General features: G+C 43.0%; 1 protein-coding gene across 1 annotated transcript in view; it reads right to left on the reverse strand.

Annotated features, from left to right (window-relative positions):
• Nucleotides 1-20156, reverse strand: part of EVL (Enah/Vasp-like) — a 113417-nt gene extending 93261 nt beyond the window's left edge. The window contains 1 exon segment of the mRNA XM_026050444.1: nt 20066-20156. Within this exon segment, the coding sequence (XP_025906229.1) occupies nt 20066-20100 (35 nt within the window). The 5' untranslated portion in view covers nt 20101-20156.
• Nucleotides 20157-20644: the final 488 nt, after the last annotated feature.

Consider the following 20644-nt stretch of genomic DNA (forward strand, 5'->3'; position numbering starts at 1 on the left):
ATGGATCCGCAAGCAAAGCCTCTGCCTCTTAGGTATTCCAGAGATTGTTTCCAATGGAATTAGTATTGAAATATGAGGAAGTTTCCTTTATATGAAACTGCTCTTGATACAAAATTGGATGGCAATAAGAGCTGACAGCTTCCTTCCGCTCCTATCTAGCGCAGAGAAACTTCCTTGCCTGGAATCATCTCTCAGCGCATCCTTGTGAGCAGCCATCTCATCGCAGAGACTGCTGGCATCAAAGGCAAAACCAGCAGTCTTCTGCCTCCAGCTCTGAAGACATAACTATCAGTCAGTCTACAATCTTTTTGCCTTTTTTTTTGATTTTTGTTTTTGATTCTTCTTTATAAAACCATTATATGCTGCTTATACTGTGGTTGCCAGGTTCCTTGTCTTCCCAACTTGCTTCCTGTCCTTGCTTTACCCGTTCATTATTCTGGATGTTGCTTGGAAAAGGTGGGAGATGTGAAAGACTTTCTTCTTGAAGTCGTGCTATGAACATTGAAATAATTCTTCATCCACATGTCAGTACATGGCTGAGCAGCTTCAGAGCCTGGGGAACGGCTCTTTCCTTGGTACTTGGTTAGGAGCAGCATCAGGTGGTAAATCGTGAGTGAAAGGAGAAAGCAGTAACTCTGTAAATGTGAATTATGGAAAGGCAGTGAGCATGTAGTTCCCGTTCTGAAAGAAGGGAGAACATTAAACTTATATAATATGGAAATTAACCCAGAGTGGAATTATAGCAGAAGCAGGCAGCCTTTTGGACAGATCTAGCTTAGCTTTTTTTTTTTTTTTTTTGTGATACGTCAGAAGTATAAAATTTAGAAATGTAATACAAAAAAGCAGGGTTTTTATGAATAAAAATGTAGCATACTTCAAGTAGTTTTGCAAGCTTACTTTTAGATGCTGTGAATTGAAATTCATTTTCTTTCTCTTCTAATCCAACTAGAAAAATTCCAGAAAATAAAACACATGAATATTTATTTTTATTTCCTACTTCTGATGACATCGCATTGATGACAGTCTCCCATCTGAGCCCTCTCTCCGGGCTCTCCTAAGATGCCTTGTTACCCAAGGGCTACACCTGCAGTTATATAAACTATATAAACGTGTAAAAAGCTTAAAGCATGCAAGACAGGAGCAGCAGGCAGAGATGCAGCACGAAGGTGCAGCGCAGCTTGCCAAGGCGAAGAAAAGAAGTCCAACCCATCGGTGCTAGCAGAAAACACCAGAAAACATTGAAAACACCAGAAAACAAGTGTTGCTTCGTGCTATGTTTTGCATCCAAGCGCCGTGGGTCAGAGCGGTGGAGCCTGGCCGGCTTCCATGAGCTCGTGTCCCGCCTGGGGATTGCTGCTGCATTTCTGGAGGCCCTGAAGACACCTGCTAAAGCTCCCTGCTAGCGCAGCCAAGCATTGCGCACAGCTTCAAGTATGCCTTGTTTACGTAAAGGAAAGCTGGCAGAGGCCAGGGCTCGGCTATCGACACCGGCGGGGCTCTGTCTTCACTGGACGGGAGCAGGGAATGCAACGGTCCTGCGCCAGGCTGTTCAGAAGAAGCACAGGGAAAAGGTGCCCGAGATGAGACCAGCAAGGCAGCCACGAGGGAATAAAGCGAGCTGAACCTCCCTGCTGTCCCAGCGATGGGATCCCACAGGCACGTGCAGCTGCAGGGGGAGACGACGGTGACTCCAGCACTGAGATGCAGCTCCATTTCCCACATGTTTTCCCAGTGCAGGGCTTTCCTTCTGGCCTGCTGCCTGCCTTCCTCTGATGCCGCCCGGCATTGACCCCTAGAAGCCACAGAGGTGGCTCCTGAGCGCAGGGACCACCGCGCTCACTGCGTTACTCGCAGCCTCCACCTCCTCTGCTGTGCACCTTGCGAGAGCAGCCCAGGCAGCTGATTCGTTCAGGAGAAAACAAAAGGCGAGAAAATTCATCCCAAAGAGGAGATTTCGCAGGTTAAGTTCACAGCTCCAGCAAGAGCATCTGCAGGGAGGCGGGTGCAGAGGCTCCAAGTACAGTCGACTCCCACACAGACAGAAAGGTCCTGGGAGCAGAACGCTGCAGCTGGCAAGTTATTTACAAAGAGCAAGAGCACAGAGCACTGGCCAAGTGCAAGTGCTGCTTGAAATGTGCACAGAGGTGATGAAATCCAGAAGAATGAACAGTAAGGGCGACTGTGCGAGTGTGTCCTCAAATACTCTATAAGCTACACAGAGCTCTAAGATGCTTTAGAGCAATATCAATAGATGTTTAAATAAACTGTTGTCATCCAGTACATTTCCCAAATCCAATCAGAAGCGACTAATACTGCAAAAAGCTTGCAAATGCATCAGAGGTAGCATTTAATAGTCAATTTGCTAGGAGTATCAGTTTCTTTCTTCCTTTTTGGATGTGTTTTGCTGAAATGGTACACCAGGGCTCAGGCCCTATTCCTATCCCAAGCCACGTCCACCTCAGCTTCTGATACAACACCTTTCTGACTCCCATCACCCTGGCCCTTGAACTCCACAGCAGCAAAGTCTCCAGGGTGTTTCTTCACTCCATGTTGGACTATGTCAGACACACAGTGGTGACAGTAAATGCAAAATACCACCAGGCTCTGCACAGTCAAGTGCGATATCCAGCACCTGGCACCTCATCTCAATCACACTGAGCTTCACAAGTCTTCTGGGTTGCACAACCAAATTCCAACCTGCTTTGTGGCGCAGGAGCCTGAGTTAACAAACTGTCCAACACAGCCAAACTTCAGGCACTTGCTAAATCCCGTTGGATAAAACGCTGAAGATGTGTTTCATGTCCAGCGTGTCCCAAACCTTAGAGTTCACCATGATCAACCCAATCTGGATGGAGAGCAGCAAGGCCAGCACACTGTGCACACCGAGGCAGCTCCCTGAAGCTTCATAACAACACAGTAGATAAAGTCAACAGCATGGGAAGTCCTCAAATACAAATACTCCTTATTTGCAGGCAGTATGAAATCTTACAAATAAACAGCAAACACTATTTGCTGGCAAGCCAAGAAGCCTTTAGTGAAGCTTCTGCTGGGCCTCATAAGGACATTTGCAGTTGAAATCCAGAAGTAACAGCACGAGGAAACCTCAGCCACTCATTGAGATGTGTTAAGGACAGTTAAGGACTGGATACAAAGTCTGCAGATGTCAGTGGGTCTTAGAAACACAATTTAAGGTACCTTATCATAAATAAATAATTAAAATAGATGTGTGAATTTGTGATCTATGACTGAATAGGGATAAAGGGAAACAGCTTTCCTAATTATATTTATCTGGAGAATCTTTTTTTTAATTTAAGCAGTAACATGGCTTTAACAATGTTATCTAATTCTGGCAGTGCAGAATACAGTAGACTGACTAAAATTAGGTTTGCAAACATGCACTGAGAGACACAAGGCTTTACGTGACTCATGTACTTCGCTAAGAGCCTCCCTGATAGACTAATGGAATCCTCAACAAGGATAATCATTTTCTCAATAAAGGCAGAAGATTTAAAGCAACCGTGCCACGAGCAATAAGGAGATACTGCATTTGCCCTGAGGTAGCACATTCATTTTCAAGACATCTAGCAATAGAAAACCTTTTATGTTGGGAAAGTACCTCTAAATATTTTCCTGGAAGGGCAGTTAAACCCAAATGAATGTGTTAAACGCCATATATCCTCACTGCCTGCCACAGGTGGGCTTCGCTGGAAAGTCACCATATAAAGAATAATGACATGTAAACTTGATCCAGGAGGTGCAGTCCAGAAGAAAGGTGTCCAAATAGAAGCTGTTTTCTAAACAATAATGTCTCAACCTAAGCATGTTTTTATCAGCATGTTTTCTTTTTGTGACGATATGTTTTAGAAGATTTGACCAACTAACCAAAACAACCACCCTGAGAGATACCCATCTCTGTGGAAAATTGTTCTACAGACAAGGGTGTCAGAAAAACCGGTGTTGCAATTCCTTTGCATGCAAGAAATGCAACTTGGAGTTGTATGCATTACACCTCTTTCAGATTTTTCTGGCCCCAATAAAGCTGTGACCATGCCAATGCAGACACTACATTCAGCTTAGCTGTCTGGATAAAGGAAAGGAGGCAAAAAAAAAAGAGGCATGAGTGTTAAAGAAAGAGCTGGAAGATTTCTGGGAGCAATAAAAGTGATCCCTGGCAAGGAAGACAGAGATAGGGGAGGCCATGGAAGAAGATGGAGTGGTTTTTCCTGCTTTCAGAAATATTTGGATATACTGGGGTAAACTTTTTATGTCACTTTGTCCATCTCTCTTCTGCTCCTGTATTTTTTTTGTTTGGTTGGGTTTTTTTGTTTGTTTTTGGTTTTTCTTTTCCCCTAGCAATGGCTGCAAAATTGGTCATGGTAAATGGCTGAACAGCCAAAACAGGATGAGAGTAACCTGTAGTCACTCCTTATCTTGCCATATTCTCCTTATACTCCTACTGCAGCTTTGACTGCTCAGCCATTCTCCTTCTTCCTGCTGATCCTCACACTGCTCCTGTGAGGAGCCCTGGCCGTGGGGACAGGCAGCATCAGGCTCCTATTCCAGGCAGGCTATATAGTGCTATAATACTGGAAGCTGCAGCGAGAACTGGCCCATATAAAGCAAGGGAACTGTGGTAAGAAGAAGGAAAACTACTGTTCAACTGGTGCAACTGGGGACATCATGTTATGCCCTGTCCTGCCTTCATGCCAGAATCATGGCAGCACCAACATTTCACTTTCTACAAACAACTCCATTTTCTCTACAAGCAATCAAGGGGTTTCTTATTTTTCAAAATGAAAACTGAGTTTATATTTGACATTAAGAAGCTTCCAGAAGCTACCAATGTAGGTAGGGCTCAGCAGGCCCTACCTAGAGGCTGCGGCTTTGCAGCCCCAAGAGGGCAACCATGTCACTGCAAAGAAATGAAGTGCACGGAAATTGCATCAGTCCAGCTCAACTTCTGCAGCGGGGATGGAAAGCCCAACATTTCTGTCCCTCAAAGGCAGACAGACACGGAGATGGTAAAAACCTAGAGCTAAAGAAGCCCACTCTTTACGAGGAAGACCAGTAAGTCCAGCTGGCCTCCATTCGAGCTTAGGGATTCAACTGTACAAGCCATGGGACCCACCCCAGGATTGAGGGGAAGCCCTAAGAGCAGGACGACATCACACACACGTTATCTTCATCTTTATTTTCTTACATCATTTCACCACCCTTCTTATTTCTGCAGAGGAACGGAACCGCTCTGCACAATCCCCATCATTTCACTTGCAGACTTCTGCAACAGTCTCACACCAGGGACAGAGTCCAGCAGGTCAATAAACACAACTTTCTCTCATAAGGAAGCACAACACAGCGTTTTCTGCTAGAAAGATGGCTCTGTTGTTCAACACCTTTTGAATATGTGCTTCTAGAAGCAAAATATCTGCCACTGAAATTAAGGGTAGGTTGCTTAACTAAATATTTCTTTTGTCAGCCATTCATTTAAAATGAGAATTTCTTGCCATATTATGCCATTTTAATATTGCATTGCCCGCAAACAGAACATCTGTGTACTTAACCAGCTGCTTTAAACAACTGCCTCCTTTAAAACCAAGTCAAACAGATGATGTGCTTTATTATAGCCAAATTTCCCTGTGAAATTCATTCTCTCTCATGCCTTAGTTGGCAAGAAGTGAACTATCAATTCATTTTCCAATTAAAAAAAACCACTCTCTTGCTAAAGAAACTGCAAATAGTGTTTTATTACTGTGGTAAAGATGTTAACACCATAACATTAAAAAATTCTTTACATACTCATCCACTTAATATTTGATAAGGGAATTGGAAGCATGCCCTCATAAACAGCCAAGTTCTGTTATCTGGCAACTGGCAAGAGAAGGGAAGGAGAGACCTGATCATGGTCCTAAAGGGAATTGCAGCCTTAGTTCAATGTAGGTTTGGTTGTTTTAACTATTGGCTTGGGATATCAGTGTACATTTTTTAAAGCATGGTGGCATCTCTCAGCAGCGAGATACGAAAGCTTAGGCAGCTGTAAAAAGGGAATTCTCTTCCCCGAGTTCATCTTTCAAAACAAAAAGTTACAACATTTCTCCGATCCAAGTGGGCAGAGACTTAAAATGTAAATTGGGCAGATGGTGCCCATCCAAGTTTTCAGAAAGAACGGTTCTCAAGCTCCAGGCTAAGCTGTTTGTTTTCACTGTCACCAGTTACCTCACTGCTTACTGAAACATTTAAGAAAGTAATACCATGCTGAGAAGATCCAGCTACTCTAAACAAACCACAATTATTGGGAAGCTTTCAAGGAACACAAGATGGTGTCAATAGGAGCACAGGGGATTATTTTCTTAAAGCAACTTCATTTTCTAGTGTTTAGGAACAACAGTACAAGGGAAATGAGACTTGTCTACAGCAGCAATTAAATCAAAGTGCTCATGAAAACTTTGTTGTTTCAGACAACGTCAGCTCTCCCAACTTCATAGCGAGTTGATTCAAGCCACAAACACCACAACCAATCAAGATGACAACAGGTACAGATTATTAACATAAATCTCAGAGGAGAAGCACAGAATACATTTTGACAGGTCCAAAGTAATGTGTCACAACATCTGGAATTTCCTGGGCATCCTCTGGAAGTCTCTCCAATGACTGACTTGGCACCCCAAGCCGTAGGTAGGTAGGTAGTGATGAAGGTATTCTCAGAGCCTTCCTCACTTGCATAGTTTTACTACCCATGCACAAGTAGTTCTTCAGACTTTAATAGCCCTTTCCCTTGGAACCAACTCCATGATGCTGCAGTACAGAGATTTTAGAGTTTAGCTGGTATTACATGTCCAGAATAGAGAGTTGAGCTAAGTACAAAGACTGCTGGCAAACCACAAGGCACGTCATGCAACACAGCAGACAGTCCGCATTCCTATGTTTATAAACACAGGAATACACAGGAACATGTCATATTGATCTTTTCTGGTGAGGTACCAGTCAGCACGGTGTGAAACATCCCATGTAACACTGAGGACATTCAATACTTTTCTTGACAGTCACAAGTTAGTCTTGACTAACACCACATTTTACAAAGGAGTTTACTTACTCCATTTCCGGAGCTAATATAAAGTAGTAAAGCAATAAATCAAATTTAAATCTGTGATCTCACCGAATTTGGTCACACAGGATTGTGGCCATACTAATGTCTCTATTCCAGAATTTAAGCTAAATCGTATTAATGTTAAAATACAAAGGCTAAAACTGGTGTAAAGAGGACAAGATGAGAAAGCAGAAGTGATACATGCACTGATACTAGATTACATGCACACACAATCATCCTTTGATAGCCGATTTAGTTGAAGATCACAAACATTCCCCTTGCGTAAAGCTCACAAATTGAGATGGTAATGGTGTAGTGTGGCTATATACAAAATCCATCAAACCTAGGACAAAGCATCTTGGTCTACTTGGCAATAGCTATCCCAGCCTTCACCTGTCAGGAGCGAGGGAAAACGCATGGCTTGCTTCCTATGGCTTTCTTTGTACCTGCGTTCTTCTTTTGGTAACTGGCTCACTTCTACTCTGCAACCTGCACGGATACAATAAACCCTAATTGCTCCAGGGCAGACAGCAAGTGCTAGGAGCCAGACCAATGCTAAAAGCCTGCTGAAAAGACTGCTGAAAGCCACCACCAAGGCCAGCTGAGAGTTTCTTGTTCTTTTCTTGTTTGGAGTTCTGCTTCACGCCCACCACAGCCAACCTCTACTTTTCAGTTCTTCATCTTAACTCCCTTAAAACTGTGAGAAATAAAAGTTCATCTGCTCGCAAAGCAGCCAGCTAAAACAGGTCAGATGCATCACTTCAACAGCAGCTTTTTCTCTCCACTGATGACACAAAGGTCATCAAGGACCTGGGCCCATATAGTCATCCTGAGTAGGCGAAACCATCTCAGACATCTGTACATGTGCATCCATAGCATTACTCATTCTCTCATGGTTAAGACTGGGGATAAAATCCACTACAGAAAAAGAGCTAGAAGTACAAGGCATCCAAGCTTTCCAGAGACTAAACCTCAAATCTGAATTCCCACCAAAGCAAGATCATTTTTTTAAACATTTGAATTAAGACTAGGGGTTGCAAGAGTCTGAGTCATGATTTCTATTTGCAGCACTGCAGCTAATCTCCAGTCTGACCTTTGACACGTCATTTAACCTTATTTCTCCTACCAACTACAAAGCAAGGATGATTGTAACAATCTTGCAGGAACATCAAGAGTCTTAATTGCTTAATGTCTTTAAAGTGTTCTGGGATTCCAGTGCCCCTCGTACTAATTTCTACTACATGTAGACCATCTTAATTATGATTGCATAGACAGTATTTATCTGATATTTACCCGTAAAAGAGCTTAAACAAATATGCACATACTGGGACATTTTTGGATAGCCCTTCCCAGTGGTATTCCTATTCCTTTTTTCCTGGGATTTATATCTTCTGTTCTGACACTTTGCAGATTTATCAAACTGCTCCCTTTTCACTCACCTAAGTTACTTACTAATGCAGAACAATCACTTTTACTATCTATATGACTACATGTATATTTTTATATATTATACAAACCCACACATACAGCCAAAAAGTTCACAAGACAAATAGATATCAATTTCAACAATGCAAGCACATCTTCATACATGCGAATGTATGCACGCATACACACACACACAGAGCTGCAGTTCAGAGGGAAGGCATCCTTGACCCGGTGCAATGCAGGATACCAAGGCTGCTGGAGCCAGGATCATCAGTCCTACTCCCAGCTCTGACAGATTTAGGACACCCAGTCCTTCCACTTCCCAGCTTTAATACACAGATAAGCGACTTTCATTTTATTTGGCCAATTTCAAGCCATTTACTCACCAGCTGTCAGACCTGAATACACTTAGGTCCCCACAAAGCTGTAATGGCATCGTAGCTCTGCGGTTTAGATGGGACCCTCGGGTCCCATGAGGCTTCACTTGGCACCTGCGGTGGGACTGAGCACCTCACTGCAGTCACCCTCCAATAACAGCAAGAAGAAAGGGGCAAGTACCACGCTGTGCTGCCTGTTGTTTGACACACAGAGTCCCCTGTGTCCACACAGTCACACACGCATCATTTCTGGCAGCATCTGCCTTAAATCTCAGCATTAGAAACAAATCCTCAGTTCTCTGGCTCAGCCATCCCTGTCGGTTTTGATCTTCTCTCAAGGTTACAGGGATTTTGCACTGAAGACTAGAGTCTAACCATCAAATGCAAAGAAGTGGTGACTATTCCACCCCACCTTCCTGGATGCAGAATTTCCAGCGCAGACCCAGATTTCTGTGTGGCAGTGGCCCCTACACAAGCTCACTCCAACACAGAAGTAAAACTCAAAGTGACAGTAACACCTGTTTCCACAGCTATGCTCCACACCCAGCTATATCTCATCTTTGCTTCACTGCCTCCTTTAAAGTTTAATAGTGGTTTCACTGAGCAGTCTTAGTCAAGTTTCTCATTTTTTACTTAAGCATCCATGGCTGAACTCAAACATCTGAAGGGATCTCTGGTTCACGTAATCTGCTCAGCACAGACAGCCCCGCATCATCATTTTTAACCAAGACTGCAGGTACTCTGTATGCTTTTCTATTATAGTAGAGGAAAGGTTTTAAGCTCCTTGTACTATTTTTTCTTAACAGCTTTTCTACCAGGTGGACTCAATGCAGAATACAACAGCAGATGTCAAAATGCGTTCTTGAGAACCAAGTTTCTGCTCAAGGCAGAAAACAAGAAGTAAAAATACTGGTCAGCAAGGAGAGGCTTAGATGTTTCACAGTGAGCAAACCAAAAAAGCAAAATAAAACAAATTCCAAATTTGTTTGCCAAATGGGACTCAGATGGGACACAGCTCAGATGGGACACAGGTGGATGTGGGGACTGAGCTACCCAGAGCCTGGGGCCACCACCATCCACCACAGCCCTTTCACACCACCTTCACATCTCCTCCCCAAAACAGTATCAAATCTATCTGATAAAGACATGCAATAGCAACTCAGTGCTGCAGTGATGACAAGTTCACTGCCTCCCCTTCCAAATGATCCCATCACCTAATAATTCTCTAATTCCCAGCGCTGGGAAATCACATTTTACTTCATGAAGGCTGAAGCAAGAGGAGAAAAAAAAAAAAAAAAATCAATCCAGACTAGGATATTATTTCCTCTTTGTCAGCAACGTCAAGACTTCAACACTAAATCAGGCATTCTACTCCATACAAAGTTATTTGGATATATTACATGTGCTGTACCCCATGAGTTGTCTTTGACCTTTTTTTTTTGTAAGCAAGTGTTTTCTTTCTCCTCCTTTTCACGCTGTGCTTTATGGTAGCTTAAATAAATGTGTCCCTTTGTTTTATGAACAAACTGCTGGAGTGAATTTCAAATTAACACTAGTAATTTGGTGTAGCTAAAAATGACTCTAATGGAACTACTGATATGAGTAGAATGCCTATTACTAGTGCCAGTAATGTCATCTAACAAGTCTTTGAAGAATAACCTACATGTTTTGAGGGAGATCTTTTTCCCAAGATTGATTGGGGTGTTTTTCCCCTACTCCCTCCTAACCTAATCTCATTTTTCCTCTTGCAATAAAAGCGTCCAAATACCTAAAAGCATGAGTCCTAGATTTGACTCAACAGACAGCTTAACTTGCTTTAAAGCACGGTACGCTTAGGCTCGGTTCTCCATTTTCAAAGCACATATAGTGACGCTGCAATCATCTGGCATAACTGGGACATGCATTTATTTATGCCCAAGTGGTATTGTAACTGTCCGCATGTGACCTAAGGCAGGGGCTCTAGGCAATAGCCTCTTTCTGTGGTGACAAGGTCACCGATAAACTACATTTCATTTGCTCTAACAGCATTTTTCTAGGGCTACACATGACACCGAGTTTGTCCCTGATGTTTGTTCATATCTGAAACAGCTTTCAACCACCAGTGCCTACCTATATCATCTCAAGCTATTGTAAATATTTATTGAGACATCTTACTGATCAGGCAAAAAAGAAAAAAATCACATAAGTCATGATGTTGTAGCCATCACATCCAGTTTCAGTGTGTTCTCATGGAAGAAATCCTCATTAGCCTTACTGTTCTGCCAGTAACCTGGTGTACTGAAACAACTCATCGCTGCAAAACAATAGTGGCTTTTCAATATTGGGGTCGAAGTACCCACTTTATTCTGCAGTCCACATTGTAAAATTTCATTTTAGAAAGAAGTTGTCCACATGATTTAGCTCTCAAAACAGAGAAAATTTTCAAAGACTTCAAACATTCCACCTCTTGAAATAAAAAAGGCCAAGTTTATTGGTAAAAGCATCTTCCAGGCCCTCCTCCCTAGTATAAGTAGTAGAAACACACTGAATGCTGGGGGAAAAATGATCAAGGTAAAATCAATTTTTGTATATTCATGTATTTTTGAAGTATGATCCTTAGATCTCCCCTCCCCAGTTAAAAGAAGAATGTGACTTTGATCTCAAATGATTTGCAATGGATATCAAAAAGAGGTTTTATCTGCCAACTAGCATTTTGACCCAAATTTGTAAGAAACAGCCCCTGGTCAAACAGCAGCAAAAATGTGATAGCTGGGCAGAACAGCCGTAACGACACCAGATGCAGTTAGCATGAAACAACAGCAGAAAGTGCTGTCTCATCAGGCAGAGATGTTCTGCAGAGGCAAGGTTTGCACGAATATTTCTTTTATTCGCATCAACTCATACACGGATGAATTTTTAAACATAAAGACTCTCTTCAGGTCTGAAACAACAGTTTGTCTTTTGTCTGCCGTTTTCTTTTGCTCCCTTCAAGCATGACTTCTTCCTCTTTTTTCTTTCTCCCCCCACAGACAAATGTAATGGGAAATTAGTCCCGGGCCTTAAGAGTTTGCTAAGAACTGATTAATTAAAAGAAAAGCAGAATTTTTACCTCAGAGAATTATCCTTCTTCTGGGTGGTTTAGATTTTTCCTAGTTGCTTTGTTGGAATTGCCTGCTTCAGATCCTTAAGATGACTTGTGTAATCGTACATTGTCTGTATTCTCCAATTATACCCGGCAGTTTAATAAAAGGTACTCCCTCTCCCTTCAAATACTGCCTTTCTTATATCCTTAGACCGTGACTGTTACAACAGTACTAAAATAGCATGTTTTATGGAAATATATTGGTATTAAGACAGCACAATTCCTCATGCTCTGTAGCTAAATGCCTAAGACACTTGGCTAAGGTGTGGGAAGACCCAGACTTAAAACTATTCTTAAAATCACAGACATGATGTTTCATCCGAAGTCATCCAGAATTAGGCAGAGCAGAACTTCAATGAAAGTCTCATGCCCTGAGCCAATATCAAGACACCAAACTACAGGGCCAAACCAAATCAAAATATTTATACTGCAGTTCCTAACAATGGAGAATACTATCCAAGTATTTGCACAAAAGGGAAGTCGGAAAAGCTTTATTCCCATTCCCTTTCAGACTCAGAGCCTCACTTTGCTTTCATGGAGCAGATCCACCATCCTCAAGACAGGCCTAACCACCATCTCTCAGGGCCATCTCAACTCCCAAACTTCACTGCACTTTGGGTTATTAACACTATTTCCTACATGCTGCTATCTCCTGGCAAGGTTTTCCTCTGTGCTCCCGTCGCCCAGGCCATTTCTTCTTCACAGTACAATTTTGCTCTCATTGTACCTAGATGGGAAGAAATTGGGTATTTTTCAGACATCCTAATCTCTTCATTTTGTCTGCACCAGCTGCTACAAAGAGAAACGAAAAGTTTACTTTAACTGCTTTGAGAGGCTGTTACCTTTTTGCTGATGTTTTAAGATGTAACAGTGAAAATACCCAAAGCATAAAATTTCTTCTGATAACGTTACCCGAGCCAGATGGGTCCCTGACAGAACCTGTGTCCCTCAATACACAAGTTGTCCCCTGTTGGTGCAAAGGGGCTGCTGCTCACTAGCAATCTACAACTACAGATACAACTAAGAAACCCTAAATATTTTATTTTGTGTTATGTTGTGAGTGAACTCTGCAGCATATCAATATGAAAAAGCTTCATCATTTGTTTTAAACTTTGATTTTCCAACTGTTGTCAACTCATTGTACCTTTTTCTTGTGCGTCTGTGTGCTTTAGCAAAAAGCCTTGCACGAGACGAAGTTTGTTTTCCTCAGCCTCATTTTACAGACAAGTGATCTAAAACACAGAAGGTTCTATGTTCCCAAGCTGTATGAACACACAACCTGCCTACAAAGCCTCCAAGGACACAGGACACCAGGTTCACAAAAACTTTTTCAATTAAAGGAGAGTTTGGGGTAGATGTCTGGACACAGTTTCCTGCATAGCAATGACAGGAAGCAGCAACTTCCCCAAGTTTCTGCCTATTTCCACACAAAATTTCAATAGCAGAATGAAAGACTCATTCTTTAAAAGTACTTTGAGGACCTTGGACAAAAATTGTTTCTGCAGTACAGACACCATATTTCTCCTTACTTCTAGCTGATAAAATATAGTGCTTGTGAAGACATGGTAGCAGGTTTTGAAAGGTCCTAAATTTTCTCCTGTGCAAAAAGAGGACCCAGGTCATGCTGTCCAGCTCCATGCCTACGTCCCTGCTCCCTCATCCTGGGAATTCTTTCACAGGAATTTAAGATTCACCATAGCCTTTACCTTCAAGCCTGGGGAGAATCAGGCTAGACTGAGAGGCACTTTCTCTAAGGATCACCATAGATTATATTTTAAAATTAGCATTGAGGTAATGCTGTTAATTAAAGATGCCATTCATATTTGTTCATTTCTTTTCCTTTTAAACATTGACAGCAGTTTCCATGCAAAACCAGCCTCAGTTCTGAAAAGTGTGTCTGGACCCTTGTGAAACAGCAGCAAATACTTCTTATTTGCAAATACTGCTACAAAGATGGCCTTAAAAAGGCATAAGCGATGAGAGAGAAAGAGAATGCAAAAATCAGGCTGCCAAACTTAAAAGGCAAGTGGGATGGAGAGGAAAAGTCTTGTGTAAGTAGATAACTGCACCACAGCAGGTTGCAGGTAGCTCCAGTCTTTGGCACAGGTGAGACACAGCTGCTCTGCAGGGCTTGCAGCTGGAGCAGGGAAAAGCACAGCAGACTTCCATAGGCAGCCCCGTATCTCTGGCACTAAATCCATACAGACTCACAATTTACATTGATTTTAACGTGACTGGAATTTACCTCCTAACATATACACTGAAGCTCTTCTAATGCAACAAATATCCTGGGATAAATTTACTTTCACATTTATATCTAGGATAAAGCTATTCCCCTCAGGCACCAGCATATTTTCCTCTTAAATCTGGCCAAGCATAACCCCACAATCTTTAACACAGACTCTCTAGCTATTTCTCTCTTCAGGAGAAATATTACAACATAGCAATTATGAGAATAGTATAAGCTTATCTTCCTTCTCAGCAACTCCGTTCTTGCATTACTTCTGAGGAGCTACAGCTTTCCTTCTCCTTCAAATCCATCAGGGCTAACCAAGGAGATGTGCAGCAACCGCAGTGTCAGTTCTCGCAGGGAAAAAATATGTCAGCAAAAACATTTGATTCAGTCTGCTGTATAAGGAAGGAACATTTCCTCGGGGTTTATGCTCTTCATGGATAAATAACAACTGTCCAAAAATCATCTATTTAAAAGTCTATTTCCAAATATCAAAGGGTCAGATTTCAGGAAACCACATTCAACACGAAAAGCTAACGGGCTCCTTTTTTCTTTTTTGATTTAGTACAGATTTGGTTCACAACAAGCCCATAGAATTAGGGTCCAAAATTAAGTGTGAGCTCTTAACTGAACAGACATGAAAAAAGTATCACGGATCTTGCAACAACTGTAACTTGCCCCCTCAGGCACATGCTTCTTCTCTGATGAGATGCATCATATGGACCATTTACATCTGCAACTGGAACCACGAGACTTGCCAGTTCCTGTGGGTAATCAAAAGCTCCTGTCTCAACAACGTATTTTTATCGAGCTTTGCATTCAATTTCCTTGTATTCACATAAGGACAGAAGAAAGGAATGTAACTAACTGGTTTGCTGGAAGAAATAATGCGAGGAGGAGCAAGTGCTAGGCAAGCATGGACTTGACTGCTCTGGGGCTTCATTCACCCGCTGGAGATGAACTTGACACTTGCAGGTCTACAAATTATCCTTGTGGTTGGTCGTTACGCAGATGAAGGATATTCTGAACGTGACACAGCAATCAGCTCAGCAGTGCAGGGGAACAGAGGCTAAGACACTGCCAGGAACTACACTTGTTGAAAATACCACCCAAACCTGTAAACCTTGGGTTATTCTCCAGTTTAAACTTGTTTGCTCCTTTTGCTTTTAACACCTTTCCCTTCAGCGACACTTCCCTTTTGATTCTCTCTCACTCTTGTCAGAAAAGACTAATTATCCTATTTGGTGTGTATTTTTGCTGGCTGCTGCATCTAATCTGGAAGGTGAAAGTCTCATATCCGCAACAGTGACTTCTTTCACTTTTCAGTAGTGCTGCAGTTACCTCTGTCACCTCTCTGCACAAAAGCACAGTCTTGCAGCAGCCAAAACACTCCTTTGATGGCCCTTCTGACAATACTTGCTCATCAATATGATCATATTTTTCATAGCATTAATTTTTTTTTTTTTTTACAAGGCAATTTACCACACTAGCAAAATGACTTCAAAGGCCTCACCTAGGGCTGCCTGAAGTTTTAAACAGTGGCTGCACTTTTGAAAACCAAGACTAAATAAGAGGCCTCCTTCTTAGGAATTCTCGGCAGGACGAGCCACGAGAGCTTGGCACGCATCCCTCCAGGGCTCCAGCCTGTTGACCTTTCCACAGATGATGTTGCTTTTTCTTCGGGGAAGTGGGGAGGAAAAACTGCCTGCCTTCGCTTCAGCTCCCAATATCATGTCCACCTTTATGAAACGATGTTGCTCATCCTTTATTATTATTTTTTTAATAAACTTGCCACCTTCCCCCGAGGTATGTATTTGAGTTGTTGGCAGAAGCCTGGTGAATGCTGCAGCCACATTCCAGGGTACCTGCTGCTGGAATGCGGCTTTGCAGAGCAACACGGCAGCCTGAACTCTCCTGTACCTTGTGGGATTTACTTTTTCATTTGACAGCAGTGAACGGAGAGGCTCAGAAGTCAGGATTCCTGGATTCAGTTCTAGTTCTGCAGTTCAACTCTGTTTTGAAATGCTCATAAATCAGGTAAACTTAGTGCCTGCATTTGTGCTGAGATGCAGGACAACAGCTAGTCCCTGCTGCTGGTTTTGAGATCATCGTATGTGAGGTTCTCTGCGCACAACAGGAAGCTGGGATTTCTGCACCAAAAAGCATTTTGCACTTCACTCTCTCTTCATCAGTGGATTTGGCTTCCTCCATTCTTAACCAGCTACTTCGAGAGATTTATTTTCCACTTTATAGTGTTCTCAGTTTTGCTCAGTGGATGGGGAATAGAAGATGCAGTTAAAAATACTGAGAGGCCATGGTGGGCGGTGTATCAGAAATAGACACTAGCTCACTGCAAAGACGACTAAGTAACATCCCACAAAGAAAAAACATGGCATGAAAAGAGAAAAAAAATTGCATTTGTGTTTGTTGCTAGAGAGCAAAATTGTAACTGAATACTGGAAATGGAAAAGAACCATTCATGGCCAAAAGTGCAACCCCTCCTGGTAGCTTCAGGTGCCCTAAAGGTGCTGGGTTGACCCGTGACAGCAAGGTGGTCCCAGAAATGTACCTGACCAACATGTATCTCCAGGTAGAAGAAAACACACACAAACCTGGGGATCTTATGAAGGTGGCAAGAACATTCAGTAGGAATCAGTAGGGCAGACCGAGTGGACATGTTGCATAAAGCAGCAGCTTATATAAACAGGATGGGATGCACTCCTTTAAACACACTTTATAAGCAACCAGAGCTGTTTGAGGCATATTAGCTTTCCAACAGAACCATAAACCAAGCTTGGCCAGCGCAAGGTGCTGTCAGCCTGATGAAGAATCAACTCCTGAAGTTTTTCCAGTGCTAAGTTGCTGCTCATTCATCCTAGAACCCCTGCTTGTATTTTCTATCCTGCCTCCTTGCCAAACAGCATTTCACAAAGGCCACCACAAAACAAGATGCTGCTGCTACTACAGGGAGACCCAACGGCTGATTAAGAGGTCACCAAAACACCCCTAACTGCTCAACCAACAAAGCAGCGGTGGCTTCAAAACCATTTGGGCAACCAGGGTGACGGAGCACGAGGACGGCTCTTCCCAAGTCCTGAGTCTCCTAGGGCAGCACACACATAAAAGGCAACTCGGGTGCACATGCGCTGGCATCTCAGCTTCCCCACCATAAGAAACTAGCTGTGGTCACACTCAGGTGACAACATTTCACACACACATACAGGTGGCACCATGCAAAGCCTGGAGCCTCTTTGCACCCTGGAATTGGTGGTGGCCGGGACAGCCAGCCCCTAGTTATCCACTTGGCTCCGGAGGCTTCCTGGGCACCCGGCGCCTCCCACCTGGCTGCACACCCAGAGCCTGGCTTTTTCTTTTAATCTTTCGAGATATGTTTTGATCCCATCAAAATGTAATATAGCCACAGGCAACACAATAATCCTACTATTAAAAAAAAAAAAGAAAACCCTCATCTACATGCAGATGCAACCTTAACAAAACACTACGGAAATGCCTAATAAAATAAATGCCATTTACATGCTGCTGCATGGAAACCACAATCCAAGCAGCATGGAATACTTAAGAGAAAGAAAAAGTCTAGACGTCTACACACACTGTTAATATTATTTGCAAAGCAAGAAAGCAAGTCTAAGGGATGAAGACAATTTAATAAGCATAATGGGGGTGTAATCAGCATTTCTCCCATTCTTGCTGTAACAGTAGGTACTTAGATATTCCCGGTCCAAGGCATCTAGTAATGACACTGAAAGACAGCCAAAGCTTTTAAAACAGGATTTTAAAAACATTTATTTCTAGTGCAGCTTTACTGAGAATTTCCTTCCATTAATAACACCACCCACCCTCCTTTGATGAAATACAACTCACTGGGCGGGCATGGCAAGTGCCACAGTAAGTTTGGGGCCCATTTGCAGCTCAATTTACTGCCAGCAATCGGCTACGTCAAGATTTGGAGCTTCTCCTGACAGGGCCCTGACAAGTGCAGTTACGCAGCGTTATCTGCTCTTCCAGTGAAACCTTTCCTTGGACACAGCAGCACACTGCATTTCACAGCAGGAGAGGTGTTTGCACGGAGCCTCTATCTTTCCATCGGCTCTGTCTGGAATCAGGACACTGGCGGGGGGGTCCTGCTGGTGCTGCTCCTGCCTCAGACACTGCTCACTTCCACATGGGATCGATCAGCAAAACATCAAGCAAATCGCAAATAGATTCACTCCTCTGACCCAAAACCCAAAATAACATTATTGGTGTTTTATCGGATGCCCTCAAGTTTAATTTGAAAATGCTCATGGGGCAGACAAAGCCAATTCACGCTCTTATATAGCTGCATACTTGTTCAAGCTCTCTCTTTTTGAATCAGAAAATGAAAGGTATTTTTAAGATATAACACAAGCAAGCACATGACGACGCGAGCCCTAACGTTGTAACAACATTGTCACCATTTTATCTGGACAATTTTAAAAGATGGGTTATGAGAAACTGAATATATAAAACAGAACAACCATCACCAAAAAAATTGGTACCACCCTCTTCTTCCCCCTGCCCTCCCTCAAAGTACTGGTTTAAAGTCCAACCCTGTTTCATTGCAGATAAAACAATCAGCTATGTTAGCAAGGGCAGAATTCTGTTTCATGCCTTCCAAAATCTGCTGCAGTTTCAAAAGTCTCCAGTATTTGCCTAAGGACAGGGGTTATATTGGGGGTGAGGGTGGAGGGGGAGAAGGGGCAGAGGCAATACTGAGCAGAGCCAATGTTAAATAAAAGGTGCTAATTTTATATCTAACAATCTCGGTAGTTCAAATGTTTGCAAGCAGCAAACCAAAGACAACCAACTTAACCATACTGGCATTTTAAATAATTCATATGGAATCCTGCAGCTACAAGATTATGAAAAACAGACATGTATGCTCTGCAGCAGCATAAAATCTAATTCTATATCCAAGCATCATTTTTTTTCCTTCTCTGTCATAATCGGTATTCAATCTAAAAGAGCATCTGTCACATTCTCAGGAACCAAAAATAGCAGAGACCCTTTTGAACAGAACAGTTTCTGGTTTATATTTATAACTACACTGCACTTGCTGTTGCCGGCTGCACGACTATGAAATTTGTGCGAGATATAATCAATTACCCAGCTTTGCACTTCATCCTGCGGTTAGCTGCCGGCTACCTGCATCTTATCCTTCAAGCCCTTCTCCCTCCCCATGCACAGGGTAGAGATTTTAAAAGGCAAGAAATATTAGCACACCGAAGAGCCAACTGCAGAGCTCACTGACATTACACAGCAAAAAACCCTGCAAGAACAAAACCCGAGCACACTGATGTATAAAACAGAGAGCCTACCTGAATTCTTCAAATGCATACATGGCCTAGTAACTAGACAAATGCTGTGAAATTTAAAATAGTCTTCTTAACGTGCAGGAGGACCATTTAGTTTGTCACAGTGCAGCAAAATGCATACTGGAGAGAGAGTATATTGGAAATATTCTGAAGAGAAAGGGTATGCAGATACTGGCCTGCAGCCTACAGCTCAGCCAGCTGCTGACAAGCAGCAGCTACCGGGGAAAGGCGATAGAGGACCATGTGATCACTCCAGCAAGTCTGATTAATGCAGTATACTCCAGGAATACAGGCTGATATCTTTATTATTCAAGCCAAATAAGTCAAATACAGCCCCAGACAGGCTCAACGGCTAAATTATTGCTCGCATGCTGCATTGGAGTCGGAAAACACAAGCAGAGGACAAAAGGAAAGCAAGCGCGGATCATAACTGAGGAGATTAATTAGGCCCATTCAGACCCATTTTCTTACCTTGCAGTGATATTATAGCCTGTGTTTTTATTCATATAAACCCATCAATGATGCAACAAAAGATTAGAGCCACAAACTTCCCCTGCCATGAATGCCAGACCATTTTAAGTAGTTTATCTACTAGAAATCATCCCTTCTGTAGTCTGCTCCCAACCAGCTTAACTCCTTCAGCCCTGGACTGGCTGCCACAAATCCTCTTTGCAGCCCCACGGGCGCTTCCCGGCCTTCCCAGGGTTAACGCTGACAAATCGCATCAGAGCGGCTCAATGAAGCGGGCCAGGAGCCAAACCAGCCCCATTTGCCAGAGGAAAGGAGGAAAAACGGCAAGGAGGAAAGTTGAGGATTTCATGGCATTGCAGCCTGCAACTGAAGATGCGGCAGCTGCCTAGCAACAGGGACACGCAATCTCCACGGCAACGGCAGCTTCCAAAGGCCCGGGATGGAGCCGGCAGCTTCCAAGACACAGGAGGCTCCTGCGGCCCTGGGCAGAGCTCCCCATCACGACAGCCTGGCCGACCAAAACACGTCCAGGATGGGCCCTGCCAAAGCACAAGGGGTGAAATGGGAAGAAATGGGAGC

This window comes from Nothoprocta perdicaria, unplaced genomic scaffold (assembly GCF_003342845.1).
Source record: "Nothoprocta perdicaria isolate Ctin4 unplaced genomic scaffold, notPer1 scaffold_69, whole genome shotgun sequence".
In the NCBI taxonomy this organism is placed as follows: domain Eukaryota; kingdom Metazoa; phylum Chordata; class Aves; order Tinamiformes; family Tinamidae; genus Nothoprocta; species Nothoprocta perdicaria.